This window comes from Cololabis saira, chromosome 8, assembly GCF_033807715.1.
Source record: "Cololabis saira isolate AMF1-May2022 chromosome 8, fColSai1.1, whole genome shotgun sequence".
NCBI lineage: Eukaryota > Metazoa > Chordata > Actinopteri > Beloniformes > Belonidae > Cololabis > Cololabis saira.
The window spans coordinates 29643815-29662035 of NC_084594.1; the positions used below are offsets into that span (position 1 = coordinate 29643815).

Below are 18221 nucleotides of genomic sequence, written 5' to 3' on the forward strand. Positions count from 1 at the left end.
CTGTTGACAGTCGGCAGTGAGCAAAACCATCAGAACCATTTGATTTAAAGTGCTCCTGAATATGTAACCGTTAGTATGTTACCTGGATGCGAAACAGCAGCTGTTTGTTGGCCATCTCCATCCTTTTGAAGTTGTTCTCCACTTCTCTGGATCTCTCAACATCTTTCTGCATACGCTTAATATACTCTACAGATGCCCTCAATATAGTGCCTTTGTTCCAGCGCACATCACTATGGAAACAGAAAAGTACACACAGACACCTTCCATGTATAAGTAACTGCCTAGATGCAACAGTTTGAATACAATTATGCAGTGATGTTGAACCAACTCACAGGTCGTTAGTTTTGGGAATCATGGTGCCCAGTTCTTTGATACGATCATTAATATTGAATCTTCTCCTCCTTTCAACTTTGACAGAAACAAAAGAAGAAAACAGAGAAAATGAGAAACTGTAAGAAGAAAATTCTGATGCTGTTGTGGTAGCAATGCAAAGCACTTTGGGGTTACATAGTGAAAAATGAAAGAGACAAACAGCAACAGTCACAGGCAAGTGCACTCATGTGCTTGGACAGCAGAAAGGTTAACTATCCACCCAGCTGTTGTACTATGTCAGCTAAATCAGCACAAAGCTGTATAAAACTGTTTGTGCAAGAGACCGATTATGGTGTACGTGCGTGTGCGTGTGTGTGCGCGCGCGCGTGTGTGTGTGTGTGTGTGTGTGTGTGTGTGTGTAAAGTAAATGTTTCTAAAGGCATTAGCAGAGAGTGAAATGAGAAAATAAAGAATGGCTGGAGTACTCAGCACTCAGACTTACTCAGATTGTGGTTGTCTTTCTTCTGTCTCTCCTTTGCCAGCGCACGGGCTTCTGCACTTTGCAATAACAAAATGTGATTAACTAAAGGCTGAAAAAGCGCCTTGGCGCTGTACAGTTTGTCAGACAAGTACCACGACACAAATGACCAGACACAGTGGAGGTAAACATTTCAGACTCACTCAGTGCCGAGCAATGTCTATCGCTCAATGACATCTTGATAGTTTGGCGGTTTAGCATGAGAATGAGTGCGAGTCAAAACCATAAATGTCCGCACCTGAGATTTCTCGCTTGATGGTCAGGTTGGCAGGACAGGAGTTGCTTGTCATAGCAATGGCGGGCCCCTTCATCCCCGGACCTGTGTACACATCCAGGTGACTGCTTGACAGGGGGAGCTGGCACACACACAAAACAACATACACACAATATATAAATGTTTTCATGTACAAAAACAAGTAATGAACAATTAAAGATATTTGTAATATGGAGAGCAGCAGAACATTTGTGAGTGTTTCAGCTGAGATCACATTAAACATAAATGGGAGAGAAAGGCACTTTTTTAAAAGCGCTCAAATGTTCAATAACCTTTGTGATGTAAAATCTTAACAGTAAACTCCAGTACTGAAGTCCTAAATTCAACATGCCACAGTTAGTCAAGTATGCCTGGCTCATAATGTGACGAAACATAGGATCTGTGAAATTAAATACGATGCAAAAGACGGGGGGGGTCATTTTGAGCTGTGGCCAGCTCTACAGGGCTGTCCAGGGTGCACCCCCAACTCTCACCTCATAAAAGCTGGGACAGAGTCCAGCCCACCTGAGCAAAGGATGCAGCGAGTGTAGAAAATGGATGCATCGAAACAAAACAACTGTCCACCAATGCTATTTCTCCAAGTTTAAGGAGCATCGTGCACCTTGTTAAGTACCTTTATGAAGTCAGTGCTCTTGTTTAATGTGCTGTAAAGAGCATATAGCAGGAGATAATGCAATAATATAACACCTGAAAGCACCCTGCGATACACACAGCAATGATTGACAATCACCACATCTATCTTATCTTCTTTTTATGGCTCAATTCCCTCCTCTGCTTTCTCCAGCTTCTGAAAATATGCTTGTGGAGTGCTCCAAACTCCAAACCCCTTGCCCTTTAGACATTGTGTAACCACAGTTATCTATTTTGTATGGACTCCTAAAAAGATTTGATTTTCATTTTATTTCGCAGGTTAATGACTGTGATGGACTTTTTATGCCTCGTAAGCAGCTGTATCACATTCCCTGAAGCAAGGGCAATATGACGCTGCTAATGAGGCCTGAAAGATAACGAGCACAAAGGAAAAGATAACTTATGAAGTAATCCAAAAGCTACTGTGCGATTTGTGAGATCAAACACACTCACATGCAAAAACATAGAAACAGATCTTGCAGGTTAAACTTCTGCAAGAAAGAATCCATGAGGCATATATCTCAATGTAACCATGGTATTGTCACAGTTTGGAGCCATAACCAGTTCTTTAAATACCAATGCAAACCATCCAACGTGAAGATGCATGTTAATAAAATTTCAAGCTGTGTAGATGTGGAAAATCTTAAATTCTTCTCAATAATAGCCCCGGAAAACAGTGGTTTTCATACAACATTCTTGAATAATTCATCATCATCTGCTGGAAAATCTGATTTTTTTCCTGTCCTAATAAAAACTGATATTTGGTCTCACTTGCAGTGCTGCACTAAGTGCATTTCTGCTGACAACAGAACACAAAAGAAAACACACACCCTCCGTTCCAGTCTTATTCCAGGCCTCTTCCATGCTTCTGCACTGATCACATCCTGATTGGAAAATTCACCACCATGCTTCCCTCCAGTAAGATTTCATTCAATTAATCTTACAACCAAGGTTGAGCAGAAGCGGCTCAGTGTGATCATCTATAAGCGCACACACGTACATCTACCTTTAAGAGTCAAACTGTTCCCTTGTGCCTGGTATTCAGTGGTGTCCCAGGCTTTTGCTAAACTTTGAGATTCCAAGAATTCCATGGAATTTGCTGCTTTAATCCCCATCAGGATTAGCAGGTGAGTTTTACTCAATGTTCTGCCAGTTGGGAATAAAGCTGGAATTTCTTTTTTTCAGCCCTGTTAAAATACTGATTTGCACTAGCTTCTCACACACACATTATCTTAAGTTTGATCAGTATGTGTGGCCCAATCAAATCAATCAGTGTTACAGACACACACACATGCAAGGAGACGCACTTAAGAGTGATTAAACCAATCAACCACACAAAGCAGGGAGAGATAAAGCTACAGAAGGATTTTGTAGGTTTTCCTCATCAAAATGAACAGCGGTGGAAGTGGTAAAATCAGGCAGATGACCACCCGGTGAGTGGATTGGAACAATTTTTGTCCCAACGTTATGATCTTAAAATGTCTGAAAATCTTTATTCGAGTCCTGCAGGAGCACGCATTACAAGCCAACGCAGAAACCAGCTCAGAAAATGAAGTCCTTTCACACACTCCACTTCCTCTGCTAGGGCTCATCTTATAATCAGGGACCCAAGGCTGAAAGTTAGAGCTGCTGCTGTTGTTGCTGCTGCCGCTGCATCCGTCCTAACCGAGGTTTGGATCAGTAACTTACAGAGAAAAACGCCAAGCAACTCTCTCAGCTTCAAATCAAAGGCATATTAGAGTAACAATTTTGTTGTCTTACCAGCTGAATCTGTTCTCCTTCAATAACTTCCACAATGGCATATGTCTTATTCATCTCCTTCATCCTACACGCCTTCCCTTACAAGGCCGGAAGGGCTCTCTTGTTCTCTTTTGGTAGATGGGCAGCGCATGCAGCTCTCTCTGCCACGGCCACCCCTGTCCTGGGAGAATGACCTCGGCAGCACCGTTCCTGTCTTTCTTCTACCTCCGCTCCCTACCAAACCGGAGTGAACTTTCCCCTAACTGGACTTTCAGCCTGTTTTCCCCTTGCATAAATTGTCCTCATCCACTTTTCCCTCCTCCTTGCTTTTCTTCCTCCCCCCTTTCCCTCCCCCACCTCCCTCTCTCCAACTGTCTTGTAAACAAGTTGAACTCTAACTGCTGGTAGTTTAATTGTTAATTTTCTGAGTGTGTTCCTTCAGACACAAAGCACTGCACAGTCCTCTAATGACATGTCTTTTCTACAGTTTCTAACTATGTCCAACATGGTTTAGGGATGGAATGTTTAGTGTTTAAGTGAATTATACACTTCTTTTTTGCATTTGCACGGGTTGGTCTATGCGATTTCTGTATACGGCTACATAAAGACATGACTAATTGCTTACTATGAGTACGTGCAGAAACGAAGGGTGAATCTGCAGCAGAATTCAGCTGCGGTTTGAAACATTAACTCACTATGGTCTAACCAGACTAATAGATTTACACAGAAAATAACAATTCCTGATAATGGAAGCAGAAACTGGGGATATCTATAATAAATCAGGAAAGTGGCAAATAGATACAGAAACATTGATTAAAGGATTAACTGAGAGTTGCTGATGTCCTAAGCTCTGAACGAAGAGAATAAAGGTTTAAGAAGAAAAGGTTTTTTGGTAAAAAGGGGAATTTAATTTTGGTATTTTTAACGGTGATACCACAATTAATATCATTCTCTGTATCTGTATGTTCCTTTTAAATGTTTTAATGATTTACGCAAAGAACAAAGTCTAAATAAAATTCATTATTATAAAAAAAAAGAGTGGTGTAGTTTTGTTCCATCAAACAAAGCAGAGCCAACTTTAAAAACAGAATGCATATACAAAATGATCAAATACATGTACAAAATACTATACTGTTAATATTTCACTCAGACAACTCAGTCATCTTGCGCATTTCACTGATGCCAACTCCATAAATGTGCCTTTAAATGTTTTACAATCTCCACAGCGATACCCCTCAATCTTTTGACCCTCAGTTAATTGGCTGCAACGTATAAGTCATATAAACCGGAAGGTATGTTAAAGATTCCTCAAGTAAGGCCTTTTTGGCAGGTTGGTTTTACTTACTGTGTTTGGCATCTGGACAGAATCAATATATGGCTGACCGTCATCATAATTGGACTGCATGCTGATAATGTTATCAATGACCTCATCCATCTGAAAGAAAGAAGAAAGAGTCATGACAAAAACAGCAACACAGCTTTTTTTTTTTAGTACAATTTCTGTTAGAGTACATACGAGCATATTGTAATATAAATGGACTCCTGGCACGCGAGGAGAGCAGTGTTACTTGTATGACTGGTGAGTTTAAAGAGCTTTTATCTGGCAAAGAAAGGACAAACAAGAATTGCAAAAACAACTCTAAAAACATTGACACACTTCGTACATGCATTTTATTGACGCTAAACCTGGAGTCATTTTGAGTCTTGCATGGAAGCTGATTTGTCGAACTGTTTTCTCTCAGACACACAGAGAGCAGAGAAGCAGCAAGTTAAAGGAAGATTCTTGGTCAAAGTCTCTTGGGTTCAAAGGCCCCTAACATTCTGCCATTTCTGTCACTTGTTAAGCGTTAATTACTGCTGCAAAAGCTATTAAAGAGCATTTAAATTCCACTGATTGCCGGTTTCAGTTATTGCCAGTTAGTAACCACATTGGTTTACTGTATCCACAACACATTAACACGGGCTCATTTGCAACTGCTACTCCTGCCTACAAAAGAACAATTAAGAATTATGATACTTTCATAAAATGTGGCAATATGTCACTTTCGAGGTAATATTCAATCCTCATAATCTTCTATATTGCTGTCATTTTGCCGTGGTATAAGGAGATTTGTTAAGCCTGGATTTAGTTAACTGTTATGAGAGTTCAATGGGTTCAATGTTTATGGGTTCATGTTTGCCCCTGTATGCCCACGCGCGTCTACCTCTTTCTCGTGGCTGGAGCCGATATTGAGCATGGCCATGGGGCTGTTGGGTGTGCTGTTGCCGGACATGAGCTGTTCTGTCCGCATGTGTGGGGAGTGGAGAGGTTGAGGTTGAGGTGCAGACCCAGAACCCCCTGTAGGTACCAGGTTTGCGGGAGGAGATGGTTGCTGTGGCGCTGAAACTGCATGGATCGTCTAAGGAAACATGGAAAATAAGGGAGAAGACATTGTTAATGAATGACAGAGCACCGATTTACTGTGATGTGCTTCAATAGTATGAAGAATGTTGATCAAGTCAGTTGAAAACAGAAACACAGAGTATACCCTCTACAAACCTTTTTATGCATTGGATATCAACACAGTATTTACAGTGTGAGAAATAGGTAGATATAAACCTGTTTGGTTGCAAAGGTGGTTGAAAGGTATTCTTTCACTTGTTGTCTCCGTGACTGACGGATGTGATAGTCTGTTGGATTCTCAAGGTGGGTCTGCACCTTTAATGGAAAAATATAAGATAAATATGTTATCAATTATTTTTCAGTTTTTTTAAAGTTCATGAACTATGTGGGAAAAAAAATATTTAGATAGTAACAATGCTTATTTCCATTACAACAGCCTTGACATACATGCTTACCATCATAATTAATTCAGTTACAAAGAAAAGACATACGTTTAATGTACCACATAAATTTAGATTAGATACTTTATTAATCCTTTGCAGGAAATTAAGGTGTTACAGCAGCATCTTTCATTCATACATTCAACACACTTAAGTAACAGCAACCAAAATAAAAACAGCAACCAAAATAAAAACAGATCCAATAAAAACAGATCCCTTAAAATGCTGGGGTGCTAAAGTGCTGAGTAGTAAAGTGCTGGAGTATAGGACAGCACATAGGACAGTTATTGCACATTATAGAGCTTGATGACAGCTGGAAGGGACGACTTTCTGTAGCGTTCGGTTTTGCATCGTGGTGGGATCAGCCTGCCACTGAAGCTGGTCCGCCGAAACACCAGGACACGAAGTGGGTGAGTGTCATTATTAGCTCTGTACGGTTTACCACTCGCTTTTAAACCTGCAACACACTGAGTTCTCACCCCTTTATCTCAATGATGTGATGGCACTGGTACGTAGTGGCATTAAGTCAGTAGTAATGTGTACAGGAGTAAAGCCACTCTAAATCCTCTGGTGTGGCCACATGCAGCAATGGCTTGGCCTCATTCCTTCACATCAAAGACCAGAGCTCTGAACAGAGGGAACCCCCCAGCTTTAATAGGCAACAGTAGGATTATATCAAATGAACCAGAAACCTTTCCATAAATAGATGTTTCTATTTCTTAACACCACTTTCTACACGTCGCTGTTCTTTTGTTTTAGAACATGCAGATACCTCAGAAAGAATTTCCTCCACCAAGTCCAATGACATTTTTACAATTTTAAACAGAGCAATCCATGGTCACAGATAAACCGTCTTAAAATTTGCCCTGTGCTAATTGCATAATCTTGCAAACAGACAATGATCGGCAGCGATCACATTCCCGTCTCTCAGCTCTTGCCATTGGTGCAGGAATGACTCCTGACACTGATAAACATACACATTTAAAAAATGTCTGGGTTTCATGAGCCAGAAGAACAACTCTGGTAGAACAAAAGTCCAAAGAAACACACCTTTAGCTGTATGAAAGGCTGTATGGGCCTGAGACATGAAGACGCTTTTATCTACGACAGAAAGACACTAAGATTTCACAAATACCATTCCCCCTGCACCTAAGCACACAGAGTAAACTGTCAATACAACAAGTTGCACCATTCCAAAAGGAGTGCATGCAGAATTCAGTTAAAAATTCCAGTAAACAATATGCTCACACATCTAAAAGAGTACTGCACAAACACATACCCACACAACCACACGCCATTTAACATAAGGGCAGACACAGGCATCTCCGGAATCAGACAAAATGTCACTTTAGCGTTATCTGTCCCTGTCTGACTCAGACTATATCTACATCACTCCTGTCTGACCTATCGTAAAACATGTCAGATGGCTCTTATCTCCCCCTTCTGTCTCCCTACCTGCTTGCTGCTCCACTGCATTTTTCTTTCTTTGCTTTTTTCAAGCCTGTCCCTGATTTTTCCATGCATGTGCAGTGCAAGAGGCCACTATACACAGTGAAGCCCCGGCCACCTCCACTACACCTTCCTGTGCTGTCTGCTTCCCAGCAACATGTGATTGGATTAATGGAAGAGAAGTAGCCCCCAGACTCTGAAATCCCCCTAAACCAACATATTTTCTTTCTTAAGCCAACCCCGTCAATGAGATTTGTTTACTGTTTTGTCACTGTGGTGCAATGCATTTAGACTGGATGGGACACGCAGGTTTCACTACACACAATTTGGTTCTCCCAGACTGCACAGGATAACTGGATTTATAAAATAAAAGTTATGGAAAGATGCTCCTTCAATTTTATGTAAAAACATCAAACTATATTTCTTTATGAAATTGTCACTCAACTGACATCAATGAGCACGTTTTAGAGCTTTTTGAGCATTCAGTTGAAAACAAGTGGATCAATATTGACAATCACTGCTTGTGGCCGCACTGACCTTCAGAACCTCCACAGGGACCTGCATGCTTTGGTAATGCTGTGGCGTGCTAATGGCTGGCGTAGGGGCCGGCGGTGCCATGCGATGCTGCATGTACTGCAGGGCTGCATTCTGCTGCTGCTGTTGCTGCTGCCGCTCACGCTGCTCCTCCTGCTGCAGCTGGTCTCGCATCAGCTGGACACAAACACACATGCACGTCACAAGAATAATGAAACACTAACAAGAGCTTTTTAATGTCACTTATGCTCTTTTTATGTCTCTGTAGCTTTTAACCAAGAGCAACAAATGACTCACAAACTCACACGGTCAAAGAAGTTGAAAAGGTCAAATAAGAAAGTCAGTTTTACCAGTGGAGAAATAGAATAAAAAAAGCTCTGGTTGCCAGATCTGTGTGAAGATTTATTTAACAAAGACGGAGCCGAAATGCAGATGCAGTGTGTACAAAATCTAAAAGCACTCTTGTAGAGCCCTTTTTAACAGAAATAATAATTAATTTTTTTGACATCATCTCTCTGTAACAGAACTGTAGAGACTGTTTTTAACCCAGCCCAGATCAACCCCCGTTCACAATAGCTCCTACGTTACCCTCGTGAATGATTTTTCTCTTTGTAGAATAATGGACTCCAAATTATTTGGAAATGGCCTCATTACTCTTCCTAGATTGATGGCGGGCATTTGATTTCCAAGGGCATTTGATAAGAACGCCTGGAGTTTCTTCTGGCTTTTCACACACAGCTTCTTCATTTTGTCTTAGTTTTTCTAAGCCAAAGTGAACTAATAAGAAATAATAAAATTGAGTAATATGCAATTAATTGTTGTTAATCTGAGTTTGTATGCACCTCATTTTATTATGTTGTCCTAATGAAGGCTAGGCAGTATACCAACATACTGTATATTATATTAGGGTGTTTATTTTGTCTCACTTACAGCAGAGCCCCGCCCCGATTCTGCCCTGTATTTGTTATCAGTTAGATGAAGTGTAGACAAGCTATATATATAAAAAAATAAATAAATAAATTTAAAAAAAAAAAATATATATATATATATATATATATATATATATATATATATATATATATATATATATGAACTTGTATAAGATCTAGTTGTATAAAAACATACTATAAGATAGTATAGGCAGCAGAAGAGGAACAAACAGATGTAAATTGGCGGTATAATGAAAGTCCTTCGTGATTTACAGTCATAATATCATTAATATAATGCTAAATATTCATAGGAAAATACAGGGATATGGTTTCGCTATTCTGTCTGATATATTGAGGTATGGTTTGTTTGACTTTATCACCCAACCCCAGTCCTGGCATGTAAAATCTTAGATGTGATTTTCTATGATTTGATAGGTGTCCGCATACAACAAATGGCCAAAGCCTTGAAAATGTTGCATCTACTGCATACTGAGTGGTGGAAGGAAGCTGTGTCGTACCTGCATCCGCAGCCCGATGCGCGAGGCCATGGCTGAGGGGCGGGGGGGCAGGGGAGGGCGAGCCGACGTTAGAGCACCACAGTCCAGCCCGAGAGGTGAATGAAGCTGTGAAGGAGATAAAGACAAAGCAAAGACAGTATGTTTTTACAAAGGGTGAAAGTTAAAGGGGAAAGGTCAAACATTTTAAAAGATTATTTGACTGACACAAAAAGTAGCTATTTTTCCGAGAGTCATATCAAAAAAAGTCTAATTAAATGATACCATTTAAATATGCAGATTTAGTCCTACTCAGTAAGATCATTAAATAAGAGTAAAGTAGTAAATCTTTTAAAAGTTGCCTTTTCAACAGGCTTAAAGTAACAGCCACTACAATAAAAACAAAAAACTGAATTGTATAAAACAGAGATAGACTGATTAGTCTGATGAATATATAAATAAAATAATTGGTTAATTTATTTGAGGCTTCAGCTGCTAATGAACCAAAGAGTAAGTGTTTGCACTGCAGGCGTTTACAGAGCTCATCTGGGGCCATACTGTTCCTTTATTTGAATTCAAAAAATTATACTGCAGAAATAGAAGTTGAAACTGACAGTCAGGTTGTGACAGATCTACTTAAATCAGTAAAAATCTACTTTTTTTTAAGGCCAGAGGCTCCCCCTACAGGTGTGGAGGTTGTTTACGACAATGTTTTTGGTCATTCTCTCTTTAATCTCCTTTCAGTCTCCTAGTCACTTCATCTGCTGTCATGTGACACAGTGCTGTAAGGCCACGCACAGTTGCTGCAAGAGACAACCAGGACAGTAGTCCAGAGTTAGTTTGGTTTTCCCTGGTGGTAAAGACAGCATAGATGACACTTCCTAAAAGTAATTAAATATTCCTTCAAATTAAAATGAAACTGATATTTTAACTTTTTTTTTTTAAGTCATGTCTCACGAAAAAACAGACATAGCAACATTTTATATGTCATTGCCCAAACTGTCATCAGCTCTTACAAACCCACTATGACTGATTCATATAAAATGATCCGACCTACTGGCAAAAAAGGAGTCTTTTTTAAACTGAACTATTTATCTTCCTGATGTGTTTACAGGTACAAGTGGATTGGATTTAACATTTTGAGATCAATAATAATTTAAGGTAAGTTAAAATGCATTAGATTATTGTTTTTTTTTTTAATTGGCAAGAAAGGTACCTATCAGTCAACCTATAGATCCTATGTGCACAAAATAAACCCACATTATTTTCATAAATGAATGACTCTACAAAGAAGACACCTGTGATCTCACTCAAAACAAAGCACAGATTTAACTGGGGTTTTTAGTTTGTTTTTAAGAGGATAATCCCATACAGATGTTTGCAGTAATATTAATCAGGATCTTTAATTTCAATTTATATCTTTAGTGATTTTCAGTTAACAAGGGAAATCATATTCATTTTAAAAAAAATGTTGCACCTAAAGAAACATCTTTACTTTGACTGTTCCTCCATTTAGTTGTGTTGAATTAAGGAAAACTTCCTTTGCAACATTGGAGGGGTCATGTGGAAGTCATATTATTTGTTGTTCTTGCGAGGTCATGTGAGCCAGAAGATGAGGGGAATACGCATCACCCAATTGATGCATATCCTCTCCTTTTCTCACTCACACTCCACTCAGGGGGGAAATCCCATCACAGACGCTTCCCCTTCTGCAATGACTTGTGTTGGGCTTGTCTGAACTTAAAGGTGTGATGAAACCAAGGACAGCGTTCGGCTCTATTCAGTTAGTTGATGTGGATTGAGATGATAAATGACACAGTCGGAATCTGATTCCTCCACTCTTTCATCAGAAAGACTGTCTGTATATGGTCATAAAGAAAGAAAGACACAGAGAGAAAGACAGACAGAGAGAGAAAAGCTCATTGTGCATGAGGTACAATAAGAAGGGCAGCTCCTATTGAGAAGGACTGAAGCTGCCCGTTGTCCAAAGTGTACATTTCAGCACCCGAGGGGGCACACACTGCCCGCTTTGTGCCCATTAGATGGCCCACATGAAAAACACACACCCATGCACAGACACACACTGAAACACACATGCAAAACTTGTAACAGAATGTAGACCAAAGCAAACACTAACTTCAAACTGCAATAAAATCCATAAATCTAACACAAACAAAATGTTTGTGTGCAGACGCACACGCACACACACAGTGGTGAATTAGCCCACAGTGTAACTCTAGCCTGAGAAATGATTGCATTACAATATTCAGTCAGTAAAGTAGGAATGGCTGCTACGGAGGGACATGTGTACAGTGATTTGAGGCTCTACGGAGACACTTATATATTGAACAAGTTGTGAAGAATTTTTACCCAAACTATTGTGTCCATAAATAAATGCATGAAATTTGTGAGACTCCGTGAGGCTAAAACCAAAGCCAGCTTATTATACGAATCCAAAACATTGAGATAATTATTGAATGAACAACACAAAAAAATAAAGCTAAAATATGACTATAGAAGTTCAAAAAGAAACAGACAATATGGAAAGAGAGGTAGAAGAAGATGATGTTGATAATTATGGTAGATTCAACCATCTCTATTCTGCAAATTTCACCTGTGAGGTGAGTCCACACATGAGGATGACTTTACTATGTTTTTTTATTACTTTGCTCAGTGTGTTTTTAAATGCAATAAACAAACTAAAAAGAGTGTTTTTGTTTTCAGTGAAAACTGAACCGAATGTGTATGTCATAAACCGATCAAAGTGGAGTTGGTACAGTTCAGTCTCGTAAACAGGAAAACAAAGTGACTGTGGTGCGTGTTGTGTAGGCCGATTGAAACAACTGGCCAATTTTTCACCAAGGCAAATGATAGAGGTAAATCATGTAGCACAGACAAGCTGCCAGAACAAGTGCTGAACATGGTGAAAGTGAACACTCGAAGGAGTTTTATTAGCTCTGACTGGAAACTCCCTTATTTCTTCAAATTAGTCCAGACATTGACCAAGCAGGAGACCAATTTGAAATGACAGATTAAATTAAAGCCTCAGACCAGCAATGGCAAAGTGAGTGTAAGAGTTTGAGCCTACAGCTGCAGAGTTCCGAGAGAACTGAATTAAGATTAAACAACTATCAGAAAACGCAAAAAGATCGCTGAAGTAGTTAGATATACACTCAAATCTTCTTTATAGAGCCTTTTTTTTGTTTTTTTGTTTTTTTTAAGTGGCAAAGATTGATAGCTGAATGAATGGGTATCAGAAAACTCATGTCTTTATGAAAAATTGAGTCTGCATGGACTACAAATATTCTGCCTTTTATGTTGACCCAAAGCAGGGCGTAACATAAATTGCAATTCACTGACTGACCACTGGGGGCAGGTTACAAAAGTAAGTCAATCTGTAATGACCCTCAAGTTAAGATGTCCCACTTTGCAGCAGAAATAAACATATTTACAGGCATGACAACTGTACGCAGGGGTGATTTTTTTTTTAATCACATAAAGTAAAATTATATAAAGCAATAAATCAATTCATAATTAGAGGCGTAGACATTTCATTGGCAGCCAGATTAGCAAAAATCCCCTTCCTCATCACTCATCACATTGGCTGCTTAGTGATGAGCACTGTATTGATTACTGAACATAGTTTATGAGCTGTGAATAAAGACAAAAGAAAGCAGAATCGTTCATATATGAAAAAGAATACATTTTATGTGCCGTTACGTGTATTAACAGACTAATGTGACTGGCTGGGATTTGGGCTGAAAGGAGGACGATGAGCCAAGGAGCTAGCGGCTTCTGTACACCCAGCCTTAGCTTAATGCAGTGGTTATTTCTGATTTTCAACTGAAACAACATTGGAAACAGGATATTCAACTGCAAACATTCGCCAGGAGCTTTGCAGCTCCTCTGGCATGGATATGCCAAAGCAGCTGGGAGCACGGAGGGTCATTTCAGGGCCCTTCCAAGCTTCCAAGAAATGATGTACTGCAGCATCACATTTATGAGTAAAACTAATTAATGTGTTTTTCTCATAAATCGACTCAGAGTTTACATTACACAACATGACATTCAAGCATATATGCTCTTTGTTGCTAAAGGTAAAACATCCACCTGTGATATATTCCGTATTAACCCTTCTTTACATAATATTTTCATCTGTATATGATCATCTGTTTTAAAATTAGGTAAATATAACCTGGGACAAATAACCACATATAACTTTGTTCATTATATTCAACAAAAACTAAGCACACTTCTTTACTCAATAGCTTGTACAACTAACTTTAGCAGTAACCATATGGAGCAATAATTTTCTGCATGACGACATCAGTTCAGCTCACTTTGTTGTGGAGAAATTCAAGCACACTATCATAATATTGCTTCAGTTCATTGAGGTTTGGGAGAATTTGAATATGCAGAGCTTTCTGAAAGTGTTGTCACAGCTTCTCAACTGAAGCAACCACTGCAGCTGAGGATCCAACGGCCACTTTATTAATATCACACATTTTCTAAATAGCTCGACTGGGTGTTGCATAATAGGACTGATCCATGTTGCCAATCTGTTCACTTCAATTCTATGTGTTCATTGCTTGCCTTAACACAAATCAGCGTCTCACACAGCCACAGCAGTCAATATGTGAAGCCCTTGAAATCAACTGGCTTTCTGCATTAATTTGCCATACAATTTGATCTGCCCTTCACTTAAGTCACTTAACTTGAAAACATGCATACAATTATAATTTCCTGTGCATTTACTATTCAACCATTTTTCCCTTGAGCATTGTGAAAGTTTAATGAGTGTGTTAAATAAAGTCACGTGAAATTATGATTCTATTCGAGTGTCAGCAGCTCAAACCCAATGTGTTTGTCTATTATTGTGACATAAATGAAGATCCACATTTTATACTAAATTATTGCAGAAAATCAGTTAAGGACTCACATTTTTCTTACATATTTAAATAAATAATAACACATTTATATGTATGTGATAATGTGTTACATTTTGTGTTATTAAGTTACACCTGATGCCTTCACTTTCTTCTAAATATCAATAGTACATTTTAGTATCAGGTATTGGCCAATATGCAAAGTTCATGTATTGAAAAAAGATTGAAAGAATTGCAAGACTTTGATTGTTTTTATCCCCTTATTTTTGTTCCATTTTAGATTTGCCAGACCTAATTTCAGCCTTGCTTTAGTTGTCAAAAAGATGGCATTCAACTCACTTGTGACTCTGGAATACTCTGGAATACACAGGAGTTCATGGTCGTCTCAATGACTTCAAACTGCCCAGATCCTATGGCTGGAAAACAAGCACAAATCATCAACCCTCCACCACTCTGGTTTGAAGTATTTTGTGCTGAGGGGTTGCGTTCAGCTTTTGTCAAACAATGTTGTGCATTATGGACAAACATCTGCACTTAAGTACTTCTTTTCAAAAGATGTCTTTCCAAAAGATATATGTCCCGTGGTTGCCATGTTCTTTTAAGAGAGAAAACTCTCTCTTGTCAAGCTTTTCAAAAAAGAAAGAAAAAAAACACTGCTATGAAGTTTAGCTTTTATCCTAAATGACACCTGTATGTAGCTCTTGGGTTTTTCCAAATTTCTCTGAAGATTGCCCAGCTTGACCTTGTGGTGAACTTGGTAGGACATTAATAGACTCCTTCATAGATAAATGGACAACAACACTACTACTCTAAGGTCATTACTGATATTTCTTAGCCTCTGAATGTGTTAACACACACGTGAACGCTTCAGATAAGCAAACTGCCAAAAAGTCTGCTTTTGGAGAGATGCTCTCACTGCTAGTGATCAATCACTCAAGTAAATTTGACGAGCAGCACCTGGCTGCTACTTACCCTGTTAATTCCTTTAGACACAATTAAGGTGTACTTGGCTTAGTTTTAGTGAAATAAATGACAAAGCTGTGTAATATGTCATGTGTTGTTCTTCGTGAAGCTGTATTTATTCTAAGACCTAATTCGAACCAGATGACTTGTTTTTAATGTCTTAATATGTAAAACTGCATGCTGAAAGAAGGTGTACTCTTTCATTACATGCCCTGTAACATACTGGCGTCTATTCTCAGTTGTCCAGGTCATGTTAATCCTAAAAAGCTTGAATTGCCTTTAAATCAAGCGTTTCAGGATGCCCTGTAACACATTACACATGCAAAGACACGATATCACTTCCTGATATCATATGGTGACACACTGCTACCAGACAAAACGATATCCTATTTAGGGGCCTCCCATTGCCTGACATCCAGTGAGGACATTTGTGACGCAGTAGGAGCACACAGAGACCATTGTGCATCTAATGCTGTCATGTCACGGCCCCTTTCACTTCAAACACTGACAGCCAGTAGGAGGATGCAACGCGGAGGAAGCCCAGGTCAGAGGGCAGCTATGGATTGTGCCACATATTAGTCACAGAAACACATTTGAACAATAAGTACACTATACACAGAGTTATATTTCAAACAGGCTGCGCAATTATGGCCTTACCTTGAGCAGCACATAGACGTTAAAAGATAAACATAAAATAAAAGCACATATCGAAGGTAAGTGTGGATCCATGGCACCTGTGCTCAAGGATATGGTGTTGATTTGTGGAGTGTGTATTTTTAGCTGCAACTGTACAGAGCCAAAGAAAGTCTTTGACAACCAGCACCTACATATGAGATTTACACACTCACAGAGCCCTCTTAGAAAACCTATGGTGTGAAATTACTATTAGTATGGGTAGTCAAAGCTGCAGGATAACACTAAAATGCCATTTACAGCCATATTTCATAAACATACAGTATATATATTGACAGTATTTATTTCCTTTTTAAACAATGCTTTTTATTTGTGTGATGTTCTAACGTCTCTGTAAAGCACTTTGAATCACCTTGTTGTTGAATTGTGCAATATATATTACTATATTTATATATATTATATATTAAGTCAGGAGTGGTTCACATGTGTCAAACCTTTCACAACACATGATACATTAGAATTTTCAAATTTATTGATAAAATTTTTTTTAAATTCAATAGTTAACCAATCAAATCTGTTTTATTTAATACACCTAGTTTATTAAGATGACTAGGGATATAAGATTTTAGTGAACAAATCCCTATAGATATTAGGGAAAAAGAAGAAAAAGAAAAAATAATAATTTAAAAAAATGTTTCAGGTGATAATGTGTTTAACAAGAAAGACACAGAGTAAAGCATGACTGCACTGGTAGTGTGAGTAAAATGAAACTTCTAAAAGTCACACAAATGTGCAGATGTGTGGTTCAGAGCACATGAGTCACTAGGGACTGGATACATGCATTCAAGTTCAAATCCATCTTAAAAATAATGTTGTGCTCTTTGATCACAGAATTACTGTTTTGTTTTGTTTTTTGACCTGTTAATATAAGAACATTTACTAATAATAAATGACAACATACACTTAGACACTGTGTGCTGGGATGACCGTCAGCCTGCTCTAATGACTAAAATAACCCTCTGCTCTCTGTTCTCCTTTTCAGGAACACCCTGTTCCCCCTGAGCCACGGTGCATTTTCTGTTTTGTTTATGTGCATGTGTGTATCCACATGCATCTGTTTGTGTGTTGGCTGGTAGGTGGGGGTGAGGGCATGCATGTAAAGAGTAAGCATGCATGTGTAAATACTGCTCCACAGGATTTGTTGGTTTTCTAAGGTAGTACATGTAAACAGATTTACATGATCAATATTACTCAACTGTCACACATATTTACTGGGTAAGTATGCTACAAACGAGTAACAAAGCTTGCATTACCATCTCAGATACATGTCTACATAGACGCACATAGACACAATCTCTCAGCACCAGAAGACACCAACTCATCTGTATGGACACGGTGACAGACAGGCTGGTATACATATATAATAGATAATTTTCACTTTCAGGCTCAAGTAAATTCCTGCTTTAGATATAAAAAAAAAAATCCTGACACCACCTTACATTTATGCCAAGGATGCATTCAGTTGCAATACACAGGAGATGTGTGTACACATAATAGTAAGAGATAACTTTAGGAGAAAGAAATATGAATGATCAATCGTATTCCTCCACAATAACAACAGGAGGATATTTTACACCAGCATGTACTGTTTATAGACTTAAACGGCACACAAACACACACACATGCACAGTTACCTGTTTGAGAGGGGGGGGAGAGCTCACAAAGAGGTACACACTGGCTTAGCAGCTCACCACATGTCTGGCTGGTGGAGAGGCAACGGCCAAGGGAAGTCATAGGCAAAGAGAGATGAAGACAATCAGTGAAGATATAAGAGAGGGAAAAAACACAATGCAATGACTGTTAAAACATGTAACACTACCTACCTAAAATAAGATACCCTGAATGAATAAACAGCTATATTAAACAATAAAAAAAAAAGATTGGTTATTAAGAAAAATCAACAGCGAGGGTGGGGAAATATTAGAGAAGGGGAAGCTGCAGGTGTGCAACAATCAC

At 38.9% G+C, this 18221-nt stretch overlaps 1 protein-coding gene across 8 annotated transcripts in view; it reads right to left on the reverse strand.

Annotated features, from left to right (window-relative positions):
• tfeb (transcription factor EB) overlaps positions 1-18221 on the reverse strand; it is a 32434-nt gene that overhangs the window by 3036 nt on the left and 11177 nt on the right. For 2 of the 8 annotated variants that reach the window (XM_061727655.1, XM_061727657.1), the window contains 11 exons: positions 17900-17967; positions 14949-15025; positions 9748-9852; positions 8304-8477; positions 6094-6192; positions 5699-5893; positions 4840-4929; positions 1089-1206; positions 815-865; positions 333-408; positions 83-230 (listed from right to left, as the gene is read on the reverse strand). In XM_061727655.1, the coding sequence (XP_061583639.1) occupies positions 83-230; positions 333-408; positions 815-865; positions 1089-1206; positions 4840-4929; positions 5699-5893; positions 6094-6192; positions 8304-8477; positions 9748-9852; positions 14949-14987 (1095 nt within the window). In that variant the 5' untranslated portion in view covers positions 14988-15025; positions 17900-17967. The remainder of the gene's footprint in view (positions 1-82; positions 231-332; positions 409-814; positions 866-1088; positions 1207-4839; positions 4930-5698; positions 5894-6093; positions 6193-8303; positions 8478-9747; positions 9853-14948; positions 15026-17899; positions 17968-18221) is intronic. The other 6 variants (XM_061727659.1, XM_061727662.1, XM_061727656.1 and 3 more) reach the window with 5 other exon arrangements.